Below are 24,798 nucleotides of genomic sequence, written 5' to 3' on the forward strand. Positions count from 1 at the left end.
TGTGAGCACCTTCTGTCAGGCCTGTCTATGGGTCGGACCGACCAGGAACAAAGATACAACAGTATGTACGCGGAGGAATTCGTACACTGGAAATCTGGTGAAGATGGACAAAGATTTCTTGCAGCGAGAGAACCTGCCCTCTGAAATCGAATTCATACGATTTGTGGCCCTTTTCTGCCAGGATTTTGTCCAACCTGCCTTCACCCCAGCTCTCCTCTTGCCCTGCCTCTTCCTCCCCGTAAGATAGAGCAAGATAAAGGTAAATATACTTCAAAAAGTAGGGTGGGCACATATATACTTTTCCCATTTACACTTTTGGCCAAGATTTCAAACAGATTCTACCTTTCACACCTCTGGGTTCTTGCATGCATCGATCTTCTGGTGGGTATGCACTTCTCCTCCTTCCCTGCCTAATGAACCCATCTCTAAGTGTTTCTTTGCTGATATCCTTCATGTCTCCAGGAAGTGCTGGGGGCTCCCTCTTTGGGCTCTCATAGGTCAGTATTCTGGTTCTCTTGTGGTATTAATATTTGTTTCCAAAACCGTATGACCTAAGATAATGCATAGGCATGTAGTAGACGCTCAGTGGGTATTTGTTGACTGGATGTATGAATGGACAGATAACTCAATGATGAAACACGGGTAAGGCAAGAGAGTCCTATTTAATAGTTTTTGTTTTGGAACCAGTTCACTCCTGCGTTTCAGTGTAACCACCAGGTCCTCAAATATACATGGAAGCAAATGAATATTAGAATTCTGCGGTAATGTTAATTGCTCTTGTATATGTTTGGGTTTAAATTGCATGCATTGCAGAAACTTCAGAGTGTTTTAAAATCTGGGGGTAACCTGAGCAGATTTGGTAAGAAGATAAACTCTGTTAGCTTTATGAAGAATTATGTGAGAGGCCAAGAGACTTATGCAAAAGAGATTAAGTGGGAGCTACTGAACTCAAACTGAGAGAGGCTGAGGGCGGGACAACTAAGGCGGGGCAATGAGAGGGTGGAGAAGGGGCCCCGGACTTGAGTTAGTTAGGTATTCAGACCTGGGGCAAGGCAGTATGGCTTTAGTAGCAGAAAGCCCAAAGACAGAAGTGAGAGGTGGGGCTTAGAAGTAGAACTATCTATGTACTTGTAGGACTTAGTACACTGCTTGTTCTGACAGAGAGGCTCTATTTTACGTGGAAGAAGAGCTTTGTAAGGGGCATTTTCTTGAGTCACGGAAGAATGAAAAAGCAAAGCCAATGTGTCTAGTGGGGTGGTCCTGCTGATACTATTCCTTGGCCAGTGGAGTGCACTGGGGCTAAACGTCGAGGGCCTGCTCTACGGAGGGTGGACTCATTGATGGGCTGTGGACTGACTATGACCAAAGTCTGTCGGCTCTTCAGTTAGGACATTGGCTTGAGAAACCAGGTCTGTAGTTTGTTAAGAGAAAAACTGGTATGGAGTTTGGAAGAGCTGATGGTTCGCTCTGGGCGGCGGGGGAGGTAGAGGACTGTGCCTTTTAACATAGTCTAGGGTAGTGCTTCTCAAACTTGAGTGTGCATTGGAATCACTTGGGGATCTTATTAAAATCCAGATTCTGTTTTAGTCAGTCTTGGGTGGAACCCGAGATTATGCATTGCCGATAAACTCCCGGGAGATTCTAGTGCTGCTGTTCTGGGAACCACATGGTAAGTGGTAAGGATCTAAACTATTCTGAGTAAAGAGGCTTCAAATTTCAATTCAAAAGCTGACCGTGTGCCACACAACAATTTAGCTGATTAATGCTTCAGTTTCCTAATCTGTGTTAGGGAAATAATGCGATTACTCCTTGCTTTTACACCTCCTTTTTAGGGATGTTCTGTGGTAGGATTTTGTGACATTCAGTATAAATGTAGTAGGTAAGAGGAGGTACTTTATCTGCAGCTCCATTTCTAGGAATAATAGTGCTTCCATATTGTGATATAGTCATTGGCATCAGATGATCATGGCACTGACCCTTTTCTTCCATTAACCAGTTAGATAACCCCAGGCAAGTTATCTTACTTTTCTAAACCTTACCTACCTCACCTATAAAGTCAGCATTTCTACATTCATTGAACTAATGTTTATTGGTGCCTATTATGTACTAGACATTGTACTGGAGACTAAAGTTATAGTAAGTAAGGTCTTACTCACCAAGCTTACATTCCAGTCAGGGAGACAGGAAATAAATTACGAAAACAAAACAAAACAAAAAACCCAAATAATTAGAGTATGCATTCCTTGAAAGAGGTGCTTTAAAAACCCAAAACAATAAAAGTGTAAAATAAGATTGCTCTGTGGTGGCAAAAAAATTTTTTTAGATAGAAAGAAGAGCCAGTCAGAAGAGCAAAAAGAAAAACAAGCAGAGAGGATAGCACCGAAGTCATTTGGCAGAAAAGAACTTGGTTGTGCTTGGGATTCTAAGTCCAATGTGGACAAAGTACATTAAAGAAGGTGAATGGGGCATAAGATGAGGTCAGAGAAAGTGGGACCAGATTATGCAGGACCTTGTGAGTAAGAAATGAGAAAGTTTGGATTTTTTTTCCATGTAAGAAGAGGCAATTTTAATGTTTAATGCAAGAAAATGACATGATGCAATGTATTTATTTATTTTATAAAATACCTCTCTGACTGGTGTTTGCCAGCTGGATAGGAAGGAATCCAGAGAAGTGGGGCATCCAGTTAGGAGGTGAGAGGTGGGAACTTGGGCTAGCACTCATGACAGTGGAAATGCAAGAGGTATGGGGACAGATTCTGGAGATATTTGGGAGGAAAAACTGAGAGGACTTGCTGATGGATTGAATAAGGTCAGATGGGGGGGTTGGGAAAAAGGTAAGATTGAGAGAAAGACTAGAATCAAGGATGTCTTTTAGCTTTCAAATTTGAGCAACAGGGTAGAGGATGGTATGGGGGTGGTTGAGGAAGAGCATGTGCAAAGATAAGGTTATCGAGAACTCACATAACAATAGTCCTTCTCACACATGGGGCTTTAAGGATAAAATGATATAGATATATATTCTTCTGCACAATCCCTGGCACTTAAGTGCTCATATTTTATTATTTCCCTGTTATTGTTGTTATTCATGAGGGACTACCCATTGGAGACACCAGATGCCCTTGATCGGTAAAGACATGATAATTCTCTTGGACTCCACAATCATATTTTTATTTTCTCCAGTGAAAAATAAATATTACTTTTGAAAACCCTGCAGTGGTGATAGAAGAATGGGATAGGGTAGACTCATGTGTGCCTCAAGCAACATCAATCAAACTTTCAGCCAAGTTTTGATTACAAGATCTTTATTTCTGGCAATGGTGTAAGAAGCAGAAAGAGCACAGCTGGATTTTCAGCACTAGGTGGATACCACAAGTTCTGGAAATTGGAAAAAAGCATCTTCTAACTTGGAAATTGTGGTGATTTGTCTGGAGTAGTTAGAAGGAAAATAAATACAGACCTTCCCCTAGCCCCAACTCCTCATGATACCATTTACAGAGTCAGTTGTCTGGTTGTAACTGTTCCTGTTTGGTCTTTGCTAAGCATATAGCCTTTGTAACCAGGGTTGTTAGGTACATGATTTTGCTTTCTGATTTCTACACCTAAGGTTAATTTTTGCCATAGGAAAGTAGCATAGATTTTAATGGTTTGCCAACCTGGCTGCATATAAAAACTGCTGGCCAATTAAAAAATACAGAGTGTAGGGCAGTCCCAGGATACTTGATTCAGTAAGCCTGTCAGTCTAGGTTTTTTAAATGTCTTCTACATAATTGGTCTACAAATGTCATTTGGAAACCATTGGTCTGAGGATTGGGGTGTTATATTATGATTTGAAAACTCTGGATTCTGTTCTTTCTTTTGCCAATGAATTGCTTGCAGTGTGGCATTGGGCAAGTCACTTCATGGTTCCTAATGTGACAGTTCAGCCTCTTTTACTCTGCTGGAATGAAGAAAATATAGACAGCTAATAGTGAGTAGAATGTTTCATGTGAAGGACATTTGGACTCGACTAGCAAAGAAGTTTGAAATCCCCGTCCTGTTGAGGGTCTGCCTATGTGTATCGATCTAGTATCCAATGCCATCATTCTTTGAAATGCAAACCTACTCACTTCATGATTTCAAAGTGCTTCTTGACTCTTGATTCATAACACGTGAAAGAGTTGAACCACGGTAAATAAACCCATTTTTTTCATTAATGATTTTAAAAGTTTCAGAGGACACTCCTCAACACTAAACTTAGAAGAGGGAGCTGTGGCACCTGTGGAGATCAAAGTCTTGCCATTGCTATAGGCTTTAGTCCCCTTGAAGGGCCCTTTGTGGAAACTAAATTTCCTGGAGCTAAGAGGAATCCAGGACACTGAATTCTTGCCACAATCACAGTCTCTTACGGCCAGAACCAGCCCATGGCACTCAAGTGCTAGGCTCCATAACATGGGATCTCAAGGTTTGTGCCATAAACAGGGGTTGACAGGCACCAACATGGAGCCAGTGAGACAGGGCTTGCTATTGGGCCTTGAGAATCTGACCAGTCAGATGCGTTGTGAGAAGTCTGAGGGTGGAACCTGAAGTGGGTCATCTGATAGAGTGCCATGCAGAAGCTGTGAGAGGTGTATGGAGAGATGGCCATAGGAGGCCATCCCCATACAAGGGAGAAGAAACTGGGAAGGAGAATCCATGAAGTTGAGGGGGCATAGGGCCCCCTATAGAAGGGAAATGCCATTTCCTAGGGAATTAGGTCTCTCTCCCAACTTCCTCTCATTCCTGCCTGTAGTGTCTCCTGTGGAGTTCAGACGTACCAGTGGGAGCTGCGCTGCTTTCCTTTCTACCTTCCAGCATTCTCCCTCTTTATATTTTACTGATATTGCTGGTGGTTTGCATCACAGGGCCCGTCACGTTGTTCAGCTACCACCTACAATGGCCAACTCACTCTTCCCCATGCAAGTTTGATCCATCTACCTTCACCACTGAGGTTATTAAACTGGCAAGGAAATATATGAAATCAGCATTCTTGAATGGCTCTTCTTGCTGGGCAAGAAAAGGGAGGACTGTTTCCATGCTGAAGAGTTCCAACCAATTCAGAGAAAAATACCACATGAAGTCAAAATATTATCATCTTGGCCAGGCAAGGGTTTTCCTTTATAACCATGCTGACATGCAAGGTTTTACAGCCTTGCCTCTCCCCTGGTGTCAGTGGTATTGCCTGCTCTTTCCAGCTGGAGGATGTCAATTCAGCAGAGGTAGGGGAAGGATTTCCTCTGTGGGAGGTGGTAGAAAGAAGAGAGTCCCTGGGAGGATATAAGCTCTGTAGTGTGAAAGAAGAGTAGAATATCCAGTTTACAAGAGGGAGAAAAAGGTGTTTAGTTATAATCAAAAGAACTACAAGCCTTTCATTGAAAATAGATTTGGGAAGACATTTTTAAGTGGCATCTTCCTTTAGGGAAAGAAGCCGTATACTAAATAGTACGTAGTGTGTGATTTCATTTATATAAATTTCGAGAGCAGGCAAACATAATCTATGCTGATGAAAGTCAGAATATTGTGGATTATAGTGATGTGGGAAGGTTAACTGTAAGGAACACCAGGGGAATTCTGGGGTACTGGAAATGCTCTATCTCTTGATCTGAATGATTACCCAGGTGTATTCACACATAAAAATTCTTTGAGCTGTATACTAAGATTTGTGTGATATTCTATATGTAATTTATTACTCAATACATAAATTTAAAATGAATCTTCTACTTCTTTTCTTTCTCTCTCTCTCTCTCTCTCTTTCTTTCTTTCTTCTTGCCACACTTCTAAATGTTGTATCAAGATAAAGGACATCTGGGATATTGAATAGGATAGAGATGCTATTAATATTCAAAGTGGGCTGTAGAGCATAAAAGGAACAGTTAAACTGGACACAGTGGAAGGACCATAGGCTTTGGCAGCTACTCACCTGGGTCCAGGTCCTAATATACCTTTTACTGTGCATCTTCAAGCTAGCTTTACATCTCTCTCATTCTCAGTTTCCTTCTGTATGTGGATAATAATATGTTTACCTTAACTGCCATTCAGAGGATTCAATGAAATAATGTATATAGGTATTTTGCCAAACGCCTGAAATATAACTCAAAAATAGTATTTATTATTAACAGATAGTAGATATATGTTCACGTAAACCATGATACTTAAGAATTTAAGTCATAAAATCAGATTTCTACCCTAAAATATTTCTGGGAATAAAAGTATGAATCTCAATAACTGTTTAACATTATACTAAACAGTGAAATGCTGAAAGGTTTTCCTCTAAGATTAGGAACATGACAAAGATGCCCACTCTTGATGCTTTTATTCAACATACTGTTGGAAGTCCTAGCCACAGCAATTAGGCAAGAAAAAGAAGTAGAAGACATCCAAATTGGAAAGAAAGTAACACTGTTACAATCTGCAGATGATATGATACTATACAGATAAAACCCTAAAGATTCTACAAAAAAATAGTTAGAACTAATAAATGAATTCAGTAAAGTTGTATTTATTAGTTCAGTAAAGAACTAATAAGTGAATTCAGTAAAATTGTTTCTGTATACTAATAACAAACTACTACAGAAATTAAGAAAACAACCCCATGTACAATTGCATCAAAAGGAATAAAATGCCTAGGAATAAATTTAACCAAGGAGGTAAAACACCTGTATACTGAAAACTCAAAGACATTGATAAAAGGAATTGAAGAAGACAAAAATAAATGGAAAGATATTTCATACTCCTACATTGGAAGAATTAATATTGTTAAAATATCCATTCTACCTAAAGCAATCTACAGATTCACTGCAATCCCTATTAAAATTCTCATGGTCTTTTTCACAAAACTAGAACAAACACTTCTAAAATTTGTATGGGGCCAAAAGACTCTGAATAGCCAAAGTAAACTTGAGAAAGAAGAGCAGAGCTGGAGGTATCACACTCCCTGATTTCAAACCATACTACAAAGCTACAGTAATCAAAACAATATGGTACTGTTATAAAAACAGACATAGTGATCAATGAAACAGAATAGAGATCCCAGCAATAAAGCCACACATACATGGTCAATTAATTTACAGCAAAGGAACCAAGAATATTTAATGGAGAAGGGACAGTCTCTTCAATAAATGGTGTTGGGAAAAACTGGTCAGCCACATGTAAAACAATGAAACTAGACCATTGTATTACACCCTACACAAAAATTGACCCCCCAGTGGATCAAAGATCTGAATGTAAGACCTGAAACCATAAAACTCTTAGAAGAAAACATAGGAGGTAAACTCTTCAGCATTGGTCTTTGCATTGAATTTTTGGATTTGATTCCAAAATCAAAGGCAACAAAACCAAAAATAAACAAGTGGGACTACATCAAACTAAAAAGCTTCACAGCAAAGGAAACCATCAACAAAATGAAAAAAGAACCTACTCAATGGGAGAAAATGTTTGCAAATCATATAACCAGTAAGGGGTTAAATCCAAAATATATAAATAACTTAAACAACTCAATAGCAAAAAAACAAAACAAAACAAACAAACGAAACCCCAAAAAACAAAAACAAATGACACCATTAAAAAATTGGCAGAGGATCTAAATAGACATTTTTCCAAAGAAGACATACAGATGGCCAACAGGCACATGAAAAGATACTCAAAACCACTAAATATCAGGTAAATGCAAATCCAAACCACAGGGAGATATCCTTTCAAACCTGTTAGAATGGCTATTATCAAAAAGACAAGAAATAACAAGTGTTGAAGAGGATGTGGAGAAAAGGGAACCCTTTATATTGTGAATGTAAATTAGTACAACCACCATGGAAAACAGTATGGAGAATCCTCAAAAAATCAAGAACAGAACTACAATATGATCCAGTTATTCCATTTCTAGGTATTTATCCAAAAAAATAAAAATAAAATCACTAATTTGAAAGGATATTATATGCACCCCCGTGTCCATTGCACCATTATTTATAATAGCCAAGATATGGAAACAACCAAGTGCCTATCAATGGATGAATGGATAAAGAAAATGTAATGTATATACACAGTGGAATACTACTCAGCCATTAAAAAAGAAGGAAATCTTGCCATTTGTGACAACATGGATAGATCTTAAGGATACTAAGCTAAGTGAAATAAGTGAGACAGGGAAAGACAAATGTCATATATTTTACTTATACGTGGAATTAAAATACCCAAAAGAAATGAACAAATAAAGCAAAACTCATGGATACAGAGAATAGATGGATGGTTATCAGAGGGGGAGGGAGTTGGGGATAGGTGAAATGAGTGAAGGAGGTCAATTGCGTGCTGAAAAATGGTAACTAGATTTATTGTGGTGATCACTTTGTGGTGTATATAAATATCAAATTATCATGTTGCATATCTGAAACTGTTATATAACAATTTTGCCTCAATAAAAACTAACAAACACTCCTTCACTTATTTCTAAGTGGAGACTGTTCAAATTATGTTAAACTATTAAAATTTATTTAAATTATTTGATTTTTATAAAATATTTATTTGAGAAAGAGAGTGCGCACAAGCAGGGGGAGCAAGAGAGGGAGAAGCAGACTCCTCGCTGGGCAGGGAACCCCACTTGGAGCTGGGTCCCAGGACTCTGAGATCATGACCTGAGCCAAAAGCAGATGCTTAACCGACTGAGCCACTGAGGCACCCCTATTTAAATTATTTGAAATCAAATGCATTCTGTGCTGTAGGATCTAGGGCAAATTATTTCCATTTCTGAATATGTTTCTTTATGAACTAGGAATAATAATACTGTGTCATTGGACTAATCTGATCATTCAGTTTGTTACCATGTGTAATGTGCTCTGCAATATGCCTAACACTGTGAATTTTGGTTAAATTATTCAACTTGAAAGATACTTCACTAATGCCTAATGTAAGCCAGATATTATTTAGGAATTATTATGAGGAATTAAAAACAAGAATAAGACACAATCCTTGCCTTCAGGAAGTTTCCATCTTAGTGGAAAAGAGAGATATGTGCACATTTATAAAACAATGTGATAAATATTTTATTAGTGTAATGTTAGAATACTGGAGAAGTACAGAGGAAGCATTGTATAATAATGCAACAGTCATTAAAAGTTGTGGGCATATTTAAATTTAAAAAGAGCATCATGGCCCTAGAAAATAATAATTTAAGGCCACCATATGGTTGAGTCCATGGCCAAGGAATTCTTTCTGTTTTAGAATCACAAGCTTGTAACCAGGATTGCTCTGGATCAGAAGTGGATGCATTAAAACAGCAACATGGAAAGCACCTTCAAATTTGTAGTGAGTCAGAAGGGGGATGGAATGGAATTCACAGTATCAAGACCTATTTCTGTTGACTTCTGTCTACCTCGAAGCAGTTTCTCTGGTTGGAGGCCATGATCATGCACGAGAAGGAAGAGCAGTTCTTTCAGGACAGTGTTGAGTCGTGCCTACTTGAGAATCTGACAAAAGCTATGAATGCTTTCCAAAGAAAAGATGGACTTGTTAACAAACAAAATGACCATAGTAACCTCTAGTGAGGTTCTTGTCCTTCTAAAGTTTAGGCTAAGAGTCTCTGTTTTAAAAGAACATCTATATGCTGCATCTTCTCCTCTCTCTGGAGAACTAAGAAGTATTGGCAGCTTCATCAGTTATATTACCATATGAACACTGACGATCCCCCACATCACTTCTGGGTAGTCCCCTGACTGTGTGATAACTTTTTCTTCCCTTCATCCCACCTGGCATTTCCCAGTGCACTTAGGTGTGAGGCTTCTCCAAGATGAAAGGCTTAAATAAAACCCAACTGTAAACAGTCTAGACCCTGCACTGATATTTATCAAGCTCTCTTGAGAGTTATATATCAAATATTACAGGCATACCTTGTTTTATTGTGCTTTGAAGATATTGCAGTTTTTTACAAATTGTAGGTCTGTGGCAACCCTGCACTGAGCAAGTCTATCAGTACCATTTTTCCAACAGCGTTTACTCACCTCTTGCCTTTGTGTCTTGTTTTGGTAATTCTCACAGTATCTCAGACTTATTATTACTATATTTGTTATGGTGATCTGTGATCAGTGATCTTTGATGTTATTATTGTAATCATTTTGGGGCATCATGATCCGTACCCATATGATAGCAAATTTAATCGATAAATGTTGTGTGTGGTCTGACTGCTTCACTGACTGGCTTTTTCCCCATCTCTCTCCCTCTCCTAGGGCTTCTATATTCCCCGAGAAACAATAAAACTGGAATTAGGCCAATTAATAACGTTTCTACGTTCTTCAAGTGTTTGAATAAAAGGAAGAGTCGTGTGTTTCTCACTTTAAATCGAAATCTAGACATGATTAAGCTTTCATTGTTTTTTTAGACATAATGCTATTGCACACCTAATAGACTACAATACAGTATGAACATGATTTTTATAAGCACTGGAGACCCAAAAATTCATTTGACTCACTCTATTGTGATATCTCCATTGTAGTGGTCTGGAATTGAAGCTGCAAAATCTCCAAGGTATGCCTATACCATGCAATAGCTGTTGCTGTCACTGCTAAGTGTACACTACTATTTTTACTTCCATGATCAGAAATTAGACTGGTGAGGTAGGACCTTTAGCTAACAAGAACCAACTGCTCCTGCCTATTTGCTAATCCTTATCCCATATTGCTGAGAATCCAGTCTTCTCCCATGACCTCCTTGAGGGAGTCTAATGGGCGATTTTGTTTTATGTCTCATCAGCAATTTCCTGAAGATACAGTGCCTGGAGGGTGGAATCTGGGAGCAAGGCAGCTGTGTCCCAGTGGTGTGTGAGCCCCCTTCTCCAGTCTTTGAAGGCATGTATGAATGTACCAATGGCTTTGAGCTCAACAGCCAGTGTATGCTCAACTGTAACCAGGAAAGTGGAAGGGTAAGATGACTTGAACTTGGTTTTGGATCAGGCTGTGCTCTAATCTTGATGACCAATTCAATAACGTTGACTAGAAATGATCTAAGTGAATCCCAGCAGGCAGGTCCTTACTAAGTTGGGATTCTAACCAGCAGGGTTGATATTATTTGATAGAAAATTCAGAAGATAACCACGTTTTTGGAATTGTTTCTCCTGCATTTAGAACTTCCTCTTGGATAAAAGGAAAAGCCTGATGGTTTGGGTATCTGGGTAAATGCCAAAAAATGCTGGGCTTTTGATTTGTCAATGTAATTTCCTCCCATGTATGGCCACTGACCTAACCTGGCTCTGAAAGCTGGTATCATATTTTTCAGTAGAACAGAGTCCTGAACAGAAACACAAATTTCTCAGCAAAGGCAAAGCTGAAAGCACTATTTGACTACCATTCTCCCTAGGATTTTGGCACAAGACGTCTCAAACGAAAACCACAGTCTTATCGTGGTTATGTGATTAAAATCAATTTTAGTTTTGACTCCTTTCAAGTACCACTCACACACATGAGACAGGAAGTTAAGCAGACTTCCGGCAGAGATCAATGACCTTGACTGCTCTCCTGGCACATGTCTGTCTCAGTGTCCAGCACTCCAAGGTAAGCACTGCCGGACAGATGTGAAAAGAGTATGCCATGAAATGAGACTCCTGAGAAATCAAACACATCCGTTTGCACTGATTGTTTAAGGCCTCAAGGAGTTGGCCCTGGATGAAGGGAGAGTTATCTACAGTTCTAAAATCTTGCTTTCTTGGGTTTTGTGAGTTAGTGCTATTTTCTCTGTGATCTGCATATAGTATACTTTGTGATTATTGGGGGCATGGAGCCAAGAGTCACACAAACCAGCACACATATGGAGAAAGGGAATAAAACTTTGGTGAGATCAAAAGCAACTATGATGTGTCCATTCAGGCAGAAAGGCAAAAATACCTTCAGAAAAATTATGAATTGGTTTCACTGGATCACACTCCTCCTGAAAAAAAATCTGACATTTGCTACAAGCAGCGTTTATGTGATAGTATGGATGAATCCATGCAAAACAACACCATCTGTGAAAAAAATTCCAAAAATATCTCCAAATATGTGGGCTACAGTTAACAGCTCACTGAATCCTTATATCCAAAGGAAAACACATTGTTAATAAATTTCATTAATGGCAAAATTGTTCATGGTTTCTTCACATCCAAACAGCAAAAAATTGTCTTGACTTTTCTTATGTTTTATTTTTATTTTTTGGTCAGTAACTACATGGTTTATTATTTCAATAGTATCTTTTAGTCCAGGTTCTAAAAGTTGGAGAACACTACCATTTCATCAGACCACTTTTTTCCCTGCTCTAAATGAAGTTAACAAAACAAGAATGGAAATGTTCACTTTTGATATTCTAGCGTCCCATCCTCTGCACTAAGGAGGGACTATGGACTGAGGAGTTCAAGTTGTGTGAGAACCTGCAGGGGGAGTGCCCACCACCCCCCTCGGAGCTGAATTTTGTGGAGTACAAGTGTGAACAGGGATACGGGATTGGTAAGTTTGGGAAGAGATGCTGAATTCTGCTCCCAAGTAATCCTTTTATTAGGCCTGGCTGGAGTTCGAGTCAGATCCATTGTTTTCCCTGAGGAGTAGATGGAAATGCAAGCTGACTTTTAGCTGGTTCAGTAAAAATAAAATTTATGGCAAACTCCTTTTTACCCTTCCACATGCGTGTAACATTGGTGTGGCTGCTGAGCTGTTTGCAGAGTGTCTGGTCATGTTCCCTACTCGCTGCAGACAGAAAGTGGATTTATTTGTGGCAGGAGTTGAGTTATAGTCCAAGAGGAAAGGTGGGAATGCATAGTCATACACCATGCATGTGCTGGGCCCCTTCTCCATTCCTTCTGCAGTTGTTACTGGAGCAGAGAGTTCCTGAAAGGAATGATTGCGTTGCTCTTCAGCCATTTTTTCTCTGCAGGGGTCCAGGCTCCAGAACCTATAGGCAACTTCTTAATCAAGTAATTGCAGCTAAGGGTCTCTGTGGTCAGAGCTGATTTATAGTGATGTTGATTCAATTTTGCCCTGGCTGGACCTAAGCATCATAGAAAAGGATGCTATTTGTGGAAAACCTTGTAAGATTAACCCTGAGTTCTGAACTGCATAAGCAAGGAGTAATATTTTTTTAAGATTTTATTTATTTATTTATTTATTTATTTTAGAGAGAAAGAGAGAGAGAGGGCATGCACAGCAGAGGGAGGGGCAGAGGGAGAGGGAGAGGCAGAGAATATCAAGCAGACTCTACACCGAGTGAGGAGCCCAACATGGGGCTTGATCTCATGACCCCGAGATCATGACTCGAGCTAAAACAAAGAGTTGGATCTTAACCAGCTGACACCCAGGTGCCCCAACAAGGAGTAATTTTATGTCATTCTAACTGTATAATGCCAGTGGGCATATTTTGAATGAATGAGAAAGCTCATTAGTTTCAGAGATGGTTCTCTACCGTCTTTAGGTTGCTCTTTGCCCTGGGATTTCTCATGGCCAAGCATGGAGTTGTGGGGTGCTCAAACTGGACCTCTTGAATGGTGTTTCATGAGCAAAGTCTCATCTCCCCACTTTCTGATTTCTGCATTAAAATGTCATGCACTCACTTATATAGAGCTCTTGAGAGTCATGTTGCATTTTGAGTTATTTCACAAGTTTGCAAAAAACATAGACATAGAGACAGTGAGAGCTAAGAAGAAGCTTGGAGATGAACAAATCTATAGATGAGGAACCAGAGAACCCTGGGAGTGTGTCATCTTTGAATAGAGTTTTAGAAGACACTTGGGCCCCACATACAAGGGAACAGAGCAAGATTTTCCTTCAGGAGGCTAACACATGACCAGAGTCTCTGCTTCTAATTTCCTGTTGCTTCCTCTTTTAATCACATAGGTTTCCTGGCTGCCAGCATAATGATCTTCAGTGCAGCAACAGACATTATAAATGTGCCTTCATAATTTCTGGGCCATTTTTTCCCCAGCTAGTAAATTTCTTAGGTAGTAGCTGCTATAATTATAACCCTCATATAAACAGGAATAATGTTAAAGGTACTTAAAAGGCATTAGCCAGTGAGCTTAGTCTTTGGCTAGCCAGAGTCCTAGAGTGGGGTGTTGGGGGTCTGCAGGATCAGGAGTTAAACTTTTAATGGCTGGATCATGCAGGGATTCAAAGATTCCAGAGAAGGAGCTATATTGGACCAGGAAGAGGAGTGGGCATTTTGTCAAGGGGAGTTAACCTGGGGCAGTGGCTCTTTAGCAATGAGTGTAGAAGTATCCTTGTAGGTGCATAGTAGATGCATCTCAGCGCTGCCTGTAACCATGATAATGTGGTGACCCATAACACAGAAAGTAATTGCTCTTAAAAAGATCAAAGCTATTGATTCCAGGATGAAATAGACAGAGATCTAAGAAGTTCAAGTCTCTGATGTAAATTTCTGTTCCTTCAGGTGCAGTGTGTTCCCCATCGTGTGTAATTCCCCCTAGTGATCCTGTAATTCTGCCTGAGAACATCACTGCTGACACTCTGGAGCACTGGATGGAACCTGTCAAAGTCCAGGTGAGGAAAGGGACATTTTTTTATGTGCCGAGGATGTAAGACTACTGGGAAATTCTCAACTGACAGCATATTCCCTGGAGAATTTCCAAGGCTTTCAGAGCATCCTTAAAGCAAACAACCACATGGATCATTCCTAGAGAGAAGAATTAAAAATCAGGAAGAGAAAAGAGGAAACTTGAGAAAAAAGATGGCCCCTATCCAAAGGACAGTTTAAAAGATAATCTAGAAGGAGGACTTGGAGACATAAAGAATGGTAATTCAGGAAGGAAATGGAAAGAGAAGATGACTACTAACGAAAAATAGGACAGGAAAACTTAGGAGAAGCCAAAGAAATGAAAACAGTTGCAAGAAGGATGGAGAGGGAAAGATGGTTTGGAAAAGATGAAGACAAAACTAAAAACAGGGAAAGAAAAACCAAAGGGAGTAAGAGAGCTGCCTTTCCTGTCTCTATCCCCAGCCTTTCTGAACCCTGAGATCTTCTCCCAGGCCCCCTGGAATCCAGTCAGTTGTGGGCAGGACCCACTACATTGACAGCCTCTTCTCTGGACTCTCCTTTTGTTTGCATTCTCAGTTGAAACCCTGAGGACTCCCCTCTCCGCTTTCTCTCTCCCCTGGGCCTGGGAGAGGGGCACCTGCCCTCCTGTCTCTTCAGTGCCACTTCCAAACCATTCTCCCAGTCTCCTCTCTGGAATCCCCCACATTTGAATCTACTGCCAACAGAGCAAACCTCATCTTCTGTCATCTTCTGACCCTCAGGTCACCCCCTCCCCTTATTTCTTAAACACTTTAGATCCTGGGTCATGGTAGCATTAGCTGATACTGCTGCAGGACTCAGTCATTTCAATTTCCACACACTTGACACTTCTAAAACCTGGGTTCTCAGTTCCATGGCCTCCTTTCCTCCAGTGATTGTGTTTACATTTCTGACTTCATCCCTTGTATGCTTTCCTTGGCTTACTCTGTTCTTGCCCCTGTGGCTTCTTGGCTGATTCTTAGGCATGCCAGGCACACTCCCACCACCGTACCTTTGCTCTGTGGTTCCCTCTGCCTAGAATGCTCTTCTCCCAGGTTTTCTCATGTCTTGCTCCTTGGCTTTCTTTAGAATTTTACTCAGATTTCTGGGGCCCTGACTGTTTATCTAAAATATTATCTCCCCTCAAACTTTCTGTCCCCCTTTCCCTTTTTTAATTTTTTCTCCTTAGGACTTACCATTACCAGGCATATTATATATTTTACTTATTTGTCTTATTTAGTATTCCTTTCTGCTGCTGGAATTAAAAGCCCACAGAAGGAATATTGTCTGTTCCATCCACTACTATATCCCCTGATCCTAGAACAGTGCTTACTAGGCAGAAAGTGCTCAATAAATATTTGAGAGGTAAATAATGAAAACAAGGAAGACAAGGCTATACAAGATATGGATGGAGAAGGTCTTGTGCTAAGTTAGTTATTTCTCCTTAGAGTGGGAAGGGTCGGGGTAACATAGAGCCTGGGAGCTTGGTTGCTTTATTACACTAACAAAGAAAATAATTGGAAGGCTGTTCTTATAGAGTCACCAAGAGATGGAGTCTGGAGATGTCGCACATTTCATTTGGAAACCATTCTCTGATTGCTTCTTTTTCCTCACAGGCTAATTGTGCTGTATTATCAGCAGGGATTTGTGTCAAAGCAGAAGGATCAGAAAAAACTACTCCAAGTACAATTCAGGAGTGGGGAATGGGGAGTAGCATACTTGTATTAATTCAGTCAGTTATTCATTGAACAAACATTTGTTGGGACTTACTGTGTGCCCTGGAAGTGGGCTAAGTGCTGGGAATATGGAGATGAGAAAATGATAGTCCTTCTATTTATGAGACTTATAATCTGGCCACGAAAACAGACATTTATAATAATGCAACACAGGAAGTGGTTTGGTTATGGTAGAAGTGCTGTGGGAACACCCAGGAGGAAGCAACTAATTCTTCTGCTCAGGAGCTTCAAGAAGGATCAAAGGACCAGGAGGCTTTTCCTGTGGGTCATAAACTATGATCACGAGGAATGTTCTAGAGGGGTAGGAATGGTAAGAAGTTCTCTGTGGCTGAAACCACGGTATGTATGGTGGTAAGGGAAAGGGAAAATGGGTACTGGAAGGATGAGATAGGGGAGAGGCAGGTGGGCGAGATCCCGCAGGGCAGGCCATGCCCCTCCTAGGACATAGAACCTAAGGAGGACACTGAGCAGGGCAGAGCAAACCAGGAGCCTGCAGGTTGGGGTGGGAAGGAGAAAGCCAGAGAAACACCTTGCCTGGTTCTCCCATCGCTGGTCTTTCTAGACTTTCTGTCCCACTTCCCATAGTTTGCTGTGAAGGTCTAGCTGGAATTACAGTGCCCAGAGGAAGAGCTCCAGAAAAGCTCCTGACTCCTGTTTCATGGAGTGCCAGATGGTCTAGACCTTTTCCTTCAGTCCCTTAAATTGAACTTCCCCTGGGAAAAGGCTTCTCTTTCTCCATTAGTAGCTGAAGGGGGAAAGGTTTAGGATATTTCAGACCCTTTTTTTCTTCTTGAGAAATAAACTGCTTAAGGAACTCTTTTGTACCCACTTCCCCATAAAGGCATCCAGTGGGGACAATTGGTGGATGTAGGGTTTGGGAGGCCAGAGTGCAGACCTTCCAGTGATTGGGGGTCTCCCACTTCTGCTTTCCAAGTGGAACATTCAAAGAAGAGCAGTTCAGTTGTCTCCATGAAGATAGCAGGGGTACCAATGACAGAGACATGATGGTTTCCAAACTAGAAAACAATATTCTCTATTTTCTGAAAGCCTCCTTTTTCTTAACTGCCCTTCAGGGGAGTCATTATTATTTATTTACCCTTATTCCATAGCTTTTTCTTTACATTTATATTCCTAGTGACTTTTCCAGTGCTGGGAACCTCGTAGGTGTCTTATAAACATTGGTTGAGTGAGCAAAGAAATTGTAGCACCATTTTCTACTTCGGAAGTAAATGTCTACTTCCTCATCAAACTGGGGCATGTCGGCAGCTTTGCGGGAGTATGTAATCATATCCTTGTTATTTTCAAGTTGCCCACCCCAGAGAGAAAATGCAGAATACTTTTTTCTCCTTAAGCCAAACACCAAGTGTTATTGTCTATGTCATTGCATGTGTCATGACCATGGTCTAGTCAGTAAATCCAGGTTTTGAAACAGGTTATGCAGGCATGATTTTGAGGACAATAGCATCACAGAAATATTGTAGACCTTAGAATCAAAAATGTATTTTTAAAAAAGCTGAGTTTTCATTCATAATCTCTGTTATGTATCAGGTGCATAATTTTAGAACATTTTAGTGTTCTGTGCCTCCATTTCCTCTTCTGTAAGGTAGACATGATACTTATTTCATAAGGTTAACCTGAGGATCAGATGAGAAACATGATAGAAATTAACTCTGTGCTTGATGAGGAACAATCTTTCTTGATTAGTTGCCATTCTTACTAGAAACAGGTTGCTTTTCCACACCTCTGCCCGCTCTTCCCATCTGCAATGATACTGTCCTCCTCTGCGACTTGGGGGCACCGCTATGCTGACCATAATTTGCATATTGTGAGGCATCATCACTCTAGCAGAGCTTTTGAGACTTGTGAAGTGAAGCAATTTTGAAGTAATTAGCTTCTTCTCATAATGTGGAGGAAGAATTGAGGTGACTCACAAAATGAGCCTCATACTTACCTTGTAAGAGTAATTCGTTCCTGAGAAAGATCCAAAGGTCAGAATTTTAGAAGTTGAATACATAATTGATAACATAACCCAAATCAATATTCTTTATGCCAGAAGAAACCCAGTGTTAATCCAGTAGTTAATGAGAATTAGCAGAGCATGTCCAAAAAGCTGTCACCTCTGCATCTCTCAACAATTTCATAGATAGAATGAATTAAAGGAGCATTGCTTACAAAAAAAAACTTCCACGGATGCTTTGTTTTTAGGAAATCAAACTTTATGATCACAGAAAACAAGAGAAAGAAGTCAATGGAAGCAATGGGAATGGTGATGAGGTTATTCTTGTGTTCCCAGGTCCTCAGAGATAAGATTATGCACCAGCCATAGATGATTTCATGATGTCTGCTATTTTGTGGCACCCAGCAGCCCCTGAGCAACAGGAAATCTAAGCTTGTCCTCATAAATAAGAGGAAATGCCTTATAATCCAAAGCAGTTGTGTTAAATGAAACTCTTCATCGAGTAAAATCCTTATAACTTACCTTGATTTATCTTGGGGGTTGTTCCATATTGTACTCAATCTTAAATTGTGGTGTCCTTAAGAATCATTTGGGCAGTTCGTAGGAGGGGCGGAGCTGGGTTCTACCCTTCAGAGAGGCTGGCGATGCCATGAAACGCACCCAGTCATTCCGCTGTAATGCTTTGAGAGACACTGGTATGACGAAATAAAATACTGGCAAAATAAATATTTTAAGTACAAGCATGTCTGTTTGGAGCCTGGCTCCTTTGTTTAGCAAATGGTGATCTCCTTATTTCGTGCAAATCTCTATGTCCCATACTTCAAATACCTTTAGATCTGGCAAGGCTACAGAGCAAATGAATTAAGTTGCATCATTTTCTCTAGTCTGCTTCCAATGACTTCATTCTTTGTAATAAAAATGATATCTTACAGTTGGATAACACTATTGATTTCAAAGTTGTGTATATATATACATACACATATATTTTTTATATATTTATAATTTCATTTTAATCTTATCACAAACCAATAAACTAGGAAAGCAGGATTTTATTAGCCTTGTTTTTACCAATAAAGCTGTTGTTGGATGATTTGTCCAAGCTTGCACAGCTAACAAGAAGCAGAGAGAAGTGCAATCAACCTGTCCGATCCCAAGTCCACCGTGATCTCCCCTGAATCGCCCTGTTCGCCAAAGTTGTTTCTTCCCCCTGCAGTGTGTATCGGATTAGTTTGCTCATCAAATAGAAAAGAAGCCACTCATCTCAACCATAAGAACCTCCTCATTCCTACACTTCTCTTCTTTCCTTCCTTCCCTAACAAAAATAATTTAGAGAGACAGGTTCCTATAATTCTACTTTTCTTTGTTGTGAGAGAGATTGTTTTTAAAGAACAATCAGGTATAGTTTTGAGATGCCCACAAAATTTATTTGCCTTCCTCTGGGGGTTCTGCTGGTTTTTATTCCTACAAATGATACCTGACTTCTAGAATAATATACTTTCCATTAAAGGAAGAATTTCTGAGGACTTAGTAACCTGGGGTTTTGATGAAAAACAACTCGAAGTAGCAACTCACATATAGAAGAGGGGGTCCCCCTGGGTTCAAATACTTACCCTTCAGTTGCCCCTGTCTATTTATCAGCAAGGGTGAGGATAGTATTATCTATCTTGCAGGGCTGTTGTAAAAATCAAAAATAACAGTTCTGAAATGTCTTATACAGTCTGAAGTGAGTAAAAATGAAATTTCAGTTCATTTAGTACAAATGTTACCTTTGGAAGTTTCCTTCCTCTCTGAACAGGTATCACCAGTTATCTCTGTGAAAGAGAAAGCACCATTCTCTAAGTTCTATACTTTGTTTATTGGTGTGCGTGTGTGTGTGTGTGTGGACAGAAACATGTAGATCATTTGTTTCTTTTTTCTGTCCCTTTTAAAAATGGGGCTGGAAAGGGAATTAATGACAATTCAGTGTTTCCTATTGGAACACTGACTAAAGAAGCAACTTCTAACAGCTTTGGTTGTGAGACTGAGAGTACGGATGAAAATGACTATTATTTCTAATGGCTCAAGGGCCTGCTGGCTGTGGCAGACAAGAGGTAAAGATCTGAAATGCTCAGGTGGACTTGCTGGGCCTTTTGTTTTTGTGATGGTGCCTTCCTTCTTCATCTACACACAGAGATCTAGGCTTTTCTATGGTGATGACATCTGCAGAGAAATACCTGGCAGAAGGAGAGGACACCAAACAAAAGGGCTTCTTGGCAGTCAAATAAAGGCCTGCCAGTCAAGGTGACCTAGCAGTGGAATCTGGCAGCTGGGATGCAGGAGACAGCCAAATGCCCATTCAGTACCATTGCTCACACCCAGAAACAAGAGCTTTTGTGCCACAGCCTCCCACACCTCTCTGGCAGTGCCTAGACACCAATGGTCTGGGGATCCAAACTGAGGGTGTGGGACGAGCTCCCCTCAGACTTTTGCTGGGAACACTTTGTGCTTTTCTCATCCCCGTCTTTCCTCATCTTTATTTTCTTCTTCCCTTTTCTTCTTTTCTGCCATTCTGCCTCTCAACTGGAAGATTCTTGAGGGTAGGAATGATGTCTTATTTTCATCCCCAGGTCTCCTCAGCATATGACTCATTTGGTCCCTTGCTCAGAAGGGGTTGCCGTGTGAAACCAGAGCCCATAGAAGAGAGTAGCTCCTGCCTCCAGAGCTCTTTCCCAAGGCAAACCTTTTGATTTTTCCAAAAGCCTATGTAAGGTTGAATTTTATGACTGTCCTTAACCACTGTGTTGAGAGGGTGTTTTATTATATTTTGAGATTTACCACTTAAAATAGGAAAATTAACATTTTGACTTATGTTGGAAAGAAGTGGTCCTTCAAGAATCTGATTTCATGGGGAGATGATTTTTTTTATACATAATGTGGCAATTGTTTGCATGTAAATGAGTTTTCTAAATTATACTTGAAAGGGTTCTGTCCTGAAGTACGAAAGCATCCATCATAACATCTCATTTCCTCTATTAGTTTGCTTCATAACTTCATTTTTCACAGATGAACAATGCTTTTCTTTTCTTTTTTTAGTATATCACAATTAGGAATTAGTGAAGTCCAAACGAATGAGATTTTTCTGTGGCTCCACATGTGAGGTTTATTAGATGCTCAACACTGCAGGGAATCCCTCCCTCGACTCCCCAGCTCTTCACTAGAATTGCTCAGTCAAAACAAATCTTGTAATTTCTGACTTTGTTTTCCCAAATTGGTCCCCAAAGGATTAATAATTCCTTATGCAAAAACAAACTGTTTCAAGAGGAAGAGAGAAGCAGGAAGAGAAAAAGAAGACAGTGCCCTCCAGGAGCCATAGTGTCCGACTAGCTGGTCTCACCCTCCCCGTCTGTCTTCTCATCTCCTCATCCTTGCCCTCATCCCTCAGAGTGTCCTCTTGATGGCCACAGTTGTGTAACAGCTCCAGTGACACTTGCCACACACACATCAGTGGGAGAACAAATCCCTCAGACATGAGTCATGAAAAAATCTTCTTTTTCATCAGTTTCAAGTATGGAAGTGTCTGCTTTTGGTTTGAGTAAGTCTCAAGGCATCGAGTCCAAGACAGTCTTGGAGGATGGGGGAAGAAGAACTGAAAAGCAAACTGCAGAGTAATGTGCTACTGTCCAAATAAATATGAAAAAACAATGCTGTATTCTATTTAGGGTTGCATACATATGTAGTAATAAGGAAATTGTCACAAACCTGGTCAACAGCAGAACTTTGTGGTCTGTTGTGATTAGCAGCCCATTCTGTCAAGTAACTCCTCCTGATTAAAAAAACAATTGAGCAATTCTGTGTTAGACCTTAATGTTGGCTAACCATCAGTCTTGTGACCTTTAGTGAGACATTTAACCAAGCAATAGACTTCAATTGCCTTATGACCTTCCCTTCCTCCCCTCCCTTTCTTCCCTCTCTTTCTCTCTCTCTCTCTCTTTCCCCCTTCCACCTTCCCTTTGTTCTTCCCTTTTTCCCTTTTACTTTTTAAAAGTTTTAAAATGGCCCAACCAAGAGGAAATCTTTAAACTGGTTTTCTCATGAATGTTTTTCTTTTGGAAAGTTCAAAACAAAGCTTTGTTCACAATCAATTCACCTGCAAAGGGGCTTGCTAATAGTATAATATCAATAGTTATAATCATATAAAAATGTATAGGAATAATGATTTAAAAATTCAGAATGATTTAAAAATTCAGAATTCCTCCCAGTAGGGAGGAAGGAAGGAGAATGAAGTTGGAGGGGTATGTATAGGGGACGTTAACTGAATCTCTAGTGATGTAAATTCTGGAAGCAGATACGTCAAATTGTTAAGATTTGATAAAGCTGGACAGAAGATATAAGGTGGTTCTTTCAGTCGTTTCCTATAGCCTTTCAAATGTAATATATACTATCATAATTTGTCAAAAATATTCCAGAAAATAAGAAAATCATAGTGAATTCTTAAAAGATAAATTGAGGCATATTAAAATTTTTAAGAGCCTATTTGAGCAAAAATCTGTTTGAGTCAGGCATCATCAAACCAGAGGTGTTTAGGAGTGCTCCACCAAGAGGAGCTCAAGAGAGACTCTATGGTAGAGAAAAATGGAAGGAAAGTAAGGAAATTATTGATTGGCTATAGCTTAAAGCCTAGTTGACTCTTTGTGATTGGTTGTCCATAGTTTTCAGTTTCATAACCTTGAAGCATTTACAGGCTTAGATGCCGGTTTGCTTAAGTAGGGCCACCATGGATCAGAGCCAGCTCAGTCTAATGGCCTCCTTGTTGAATTTATTTAACTCCTCTCACCAGTAGCTAGCCCTTCTCACTGCTTTTCTTCCTGTTTCACTCCCCTCTTTCACCTCACCACCACAAACATGTCCATAAAATTGAGGGCCTGAAACACATTTGAAATTCTCCTCTGGTTTTGATCAGTAAGTATTAGTTCAATTAATGACATAAGCATATCTTTTCTTATGGGATGAATGTTGTTCAGAGGCCAGAAGATAGTGGAGAATCCTGGAGCTACAGCATCATATTTAGTGGTTGACAAATGCTTGTCAAACATCGTCTCTGAGTCACTGAAATAAGATATATGAGTGGGAGGCAGACCCTGTTCTCAAGGATTTTGCAGTCTAGGAAGACAAATGACCGGATACCAGAAGATACCAATAAGATTGCCATTTTATAGGGATTAAGGAAGGATGCCAGTTTGAATTAATTTCATGTCCGAATTACAGAACATTAAAGAATCATTGAGACGGTGTTCTGGATTCTACTGTCATGAATTTATTCTACAGAGAGAGCTGCCCCTGTGTGGAATGATTTATGCATAGCATTGTTTGTTGGAACAGAGACTGTGAATACCCTGAATATGCATCACGTGGGTCTGGTGACGTAAATGAGGGTTCGTACGTGCAATGAAATACTGCGCAGTCAATAGATGCAACACTCCAGATAACATAAAATGAATAGAACCCCAAGAAACACTGTGAAGTGAAATGAAGACAAGCAAGCAAACTGACCAAAGTACAAAATAAACTTATGGTATCCTATAATTTGTATGCAGGAATAGTTTCATAAGTGTATGTATGCATATGCATAGAATATCTCTGCAATGATACAAAATACAGAAAATCAAATGGCGGAACTTGGGTGGTTGGGGGTCAGGAGTAGGAGGGAGATTCTGCACCCTTTATACCTTTTATATTCTGTGAATCTATATTACTGGTAATAAAATTATATAAAAATACAAAGATAGAAAACATCAGTTGGAGATGATAGGACAAAAGAGCAAAGAAACCGAATTGCAAGTAAAGATAGACTCTTTTCCTTTCTTTCTTTCCCTCCCTTGCAGTATAGCCTTAGAATTTCTAAAGTGTTAACAAACCCACATGCCTACATTTACGAAAGAGGTAGATGGCGTGGAAGGTTTAGAGGGCAGAAGAGAGGCTGGTACATTCTAGAATGTTCTGGAGAGTTCTGGCCAGAGACATCATGTGAGGGTGCCAGGCTAAATATACCCTTATGTGGAAGAATTGACCTCTTGAAGGTCAGCAACTCGATTTGTGGATCTTCAGACCCCTCTTGTGACTGGGGAGTCTGGCTCATAGTACGAGAAGCCTGTATACGTTTGAATGTCTGATAAGGACTGGGAATGGGGATCCTTAGGGAATGTGGTGCCAGGAGAAGGAATAAGATTGCTATGTATTTACATCTCAAGGGTAAAACTTCCTATTTTATGCTATTACCGTTATTTGGTGACAACGAAGGATAAAACATTGATATTTTAAATAAGTCAGGACCATTGCTAGCTAAATAGAGTTCCACTGATACCAGTTTTAAAACATAAATAAGAATCCTTCCCAGGTAGCAGAGCCATTGTTTATATGCAAATGGTCTGCTTAAATGGCTTTTAGTGCAGAATAGTCCGTTTTTAGTAGGATGACCATCCCCATTGTGTTTACCTTATATGTTTGTATAATCTTGTATAGATTTGCTAATCCTTTTTTTCCCAGTGCAGTGAAAACTTAAAACCAATTCACTTTCTATGGTATTACAATGTGGAATTTTGA

At 39.9% G+C, this 24,798-nt stretch overlaps 1 protein-coding gene and 1 long non-coding RNA gene across 4 annotated transcripts in view; one reads left to right on the forward strand and one right to left on the reverse strand.

The window, feature by feature from the left end:
* Nucleotides 1-24,798, forward strand: part of PAPPA2 (pappalysin 2) — a 141,555-nt gene that overhangs the window by 77,416 nt on the left and 39,341 nt on the right. Inside the window, exons 14-16 of the mRNA XM_008696715.2 lie at nt 10,750-10,918; nt 12,335-12,470; nt 14,404-14,513. Coding sequence (XP_008694937.1) covers nt 10,750-10,918; nt 12,335-12,470; nt 14,404-14,513 — 415 coding nt within the window. The remainder of the gene's footprint in view (nt 1-10,749; nt 10,919-12,334; nt 12,471-14,403; nt 14,514-24,798) is intronic.
* On the reverse strand, nt 17,410-21,987 carry LOC103668452. Of its 3 annotated transcripts, XR_570037.2 has the most exons (6): nt 21,958-21,987; nt 19,986-20,030; nt 19,830-19,891; nt 18,742-18,911; nt 18,214-18,233; nt 17,410-18,121 (listed from the first exon to the last, which is right to left on the reverse strand). It is a non-coding gene; the product is annotated as an uncharacterized LOC103668452 (long non-coding RNA). The 3 variants fall into 3 exon arrangements; XR_570036.2 differs by having other exon boundaries at nt 17,410-18,233; nt 18,742-18,899; XR_570035.2 differs by having other exon boundaries at nt 17,410-18,233.

The sequence above is a fragment of the Ursus maritimus genome, unplaced genomic scaffold (genome assembly GCF_017311325.1).
Source record: "Ursus maritimus isolate PB19 unplaced genomic scaffold, ASM1731132v1 scaffold_2, whole genome shotgun sequence".
Lineage (NCBI taxonomy): Eukaryota > Metazoa > Chordata > Mammalia > Carnivora > Ursidae > Ursus > Ursus maritimus.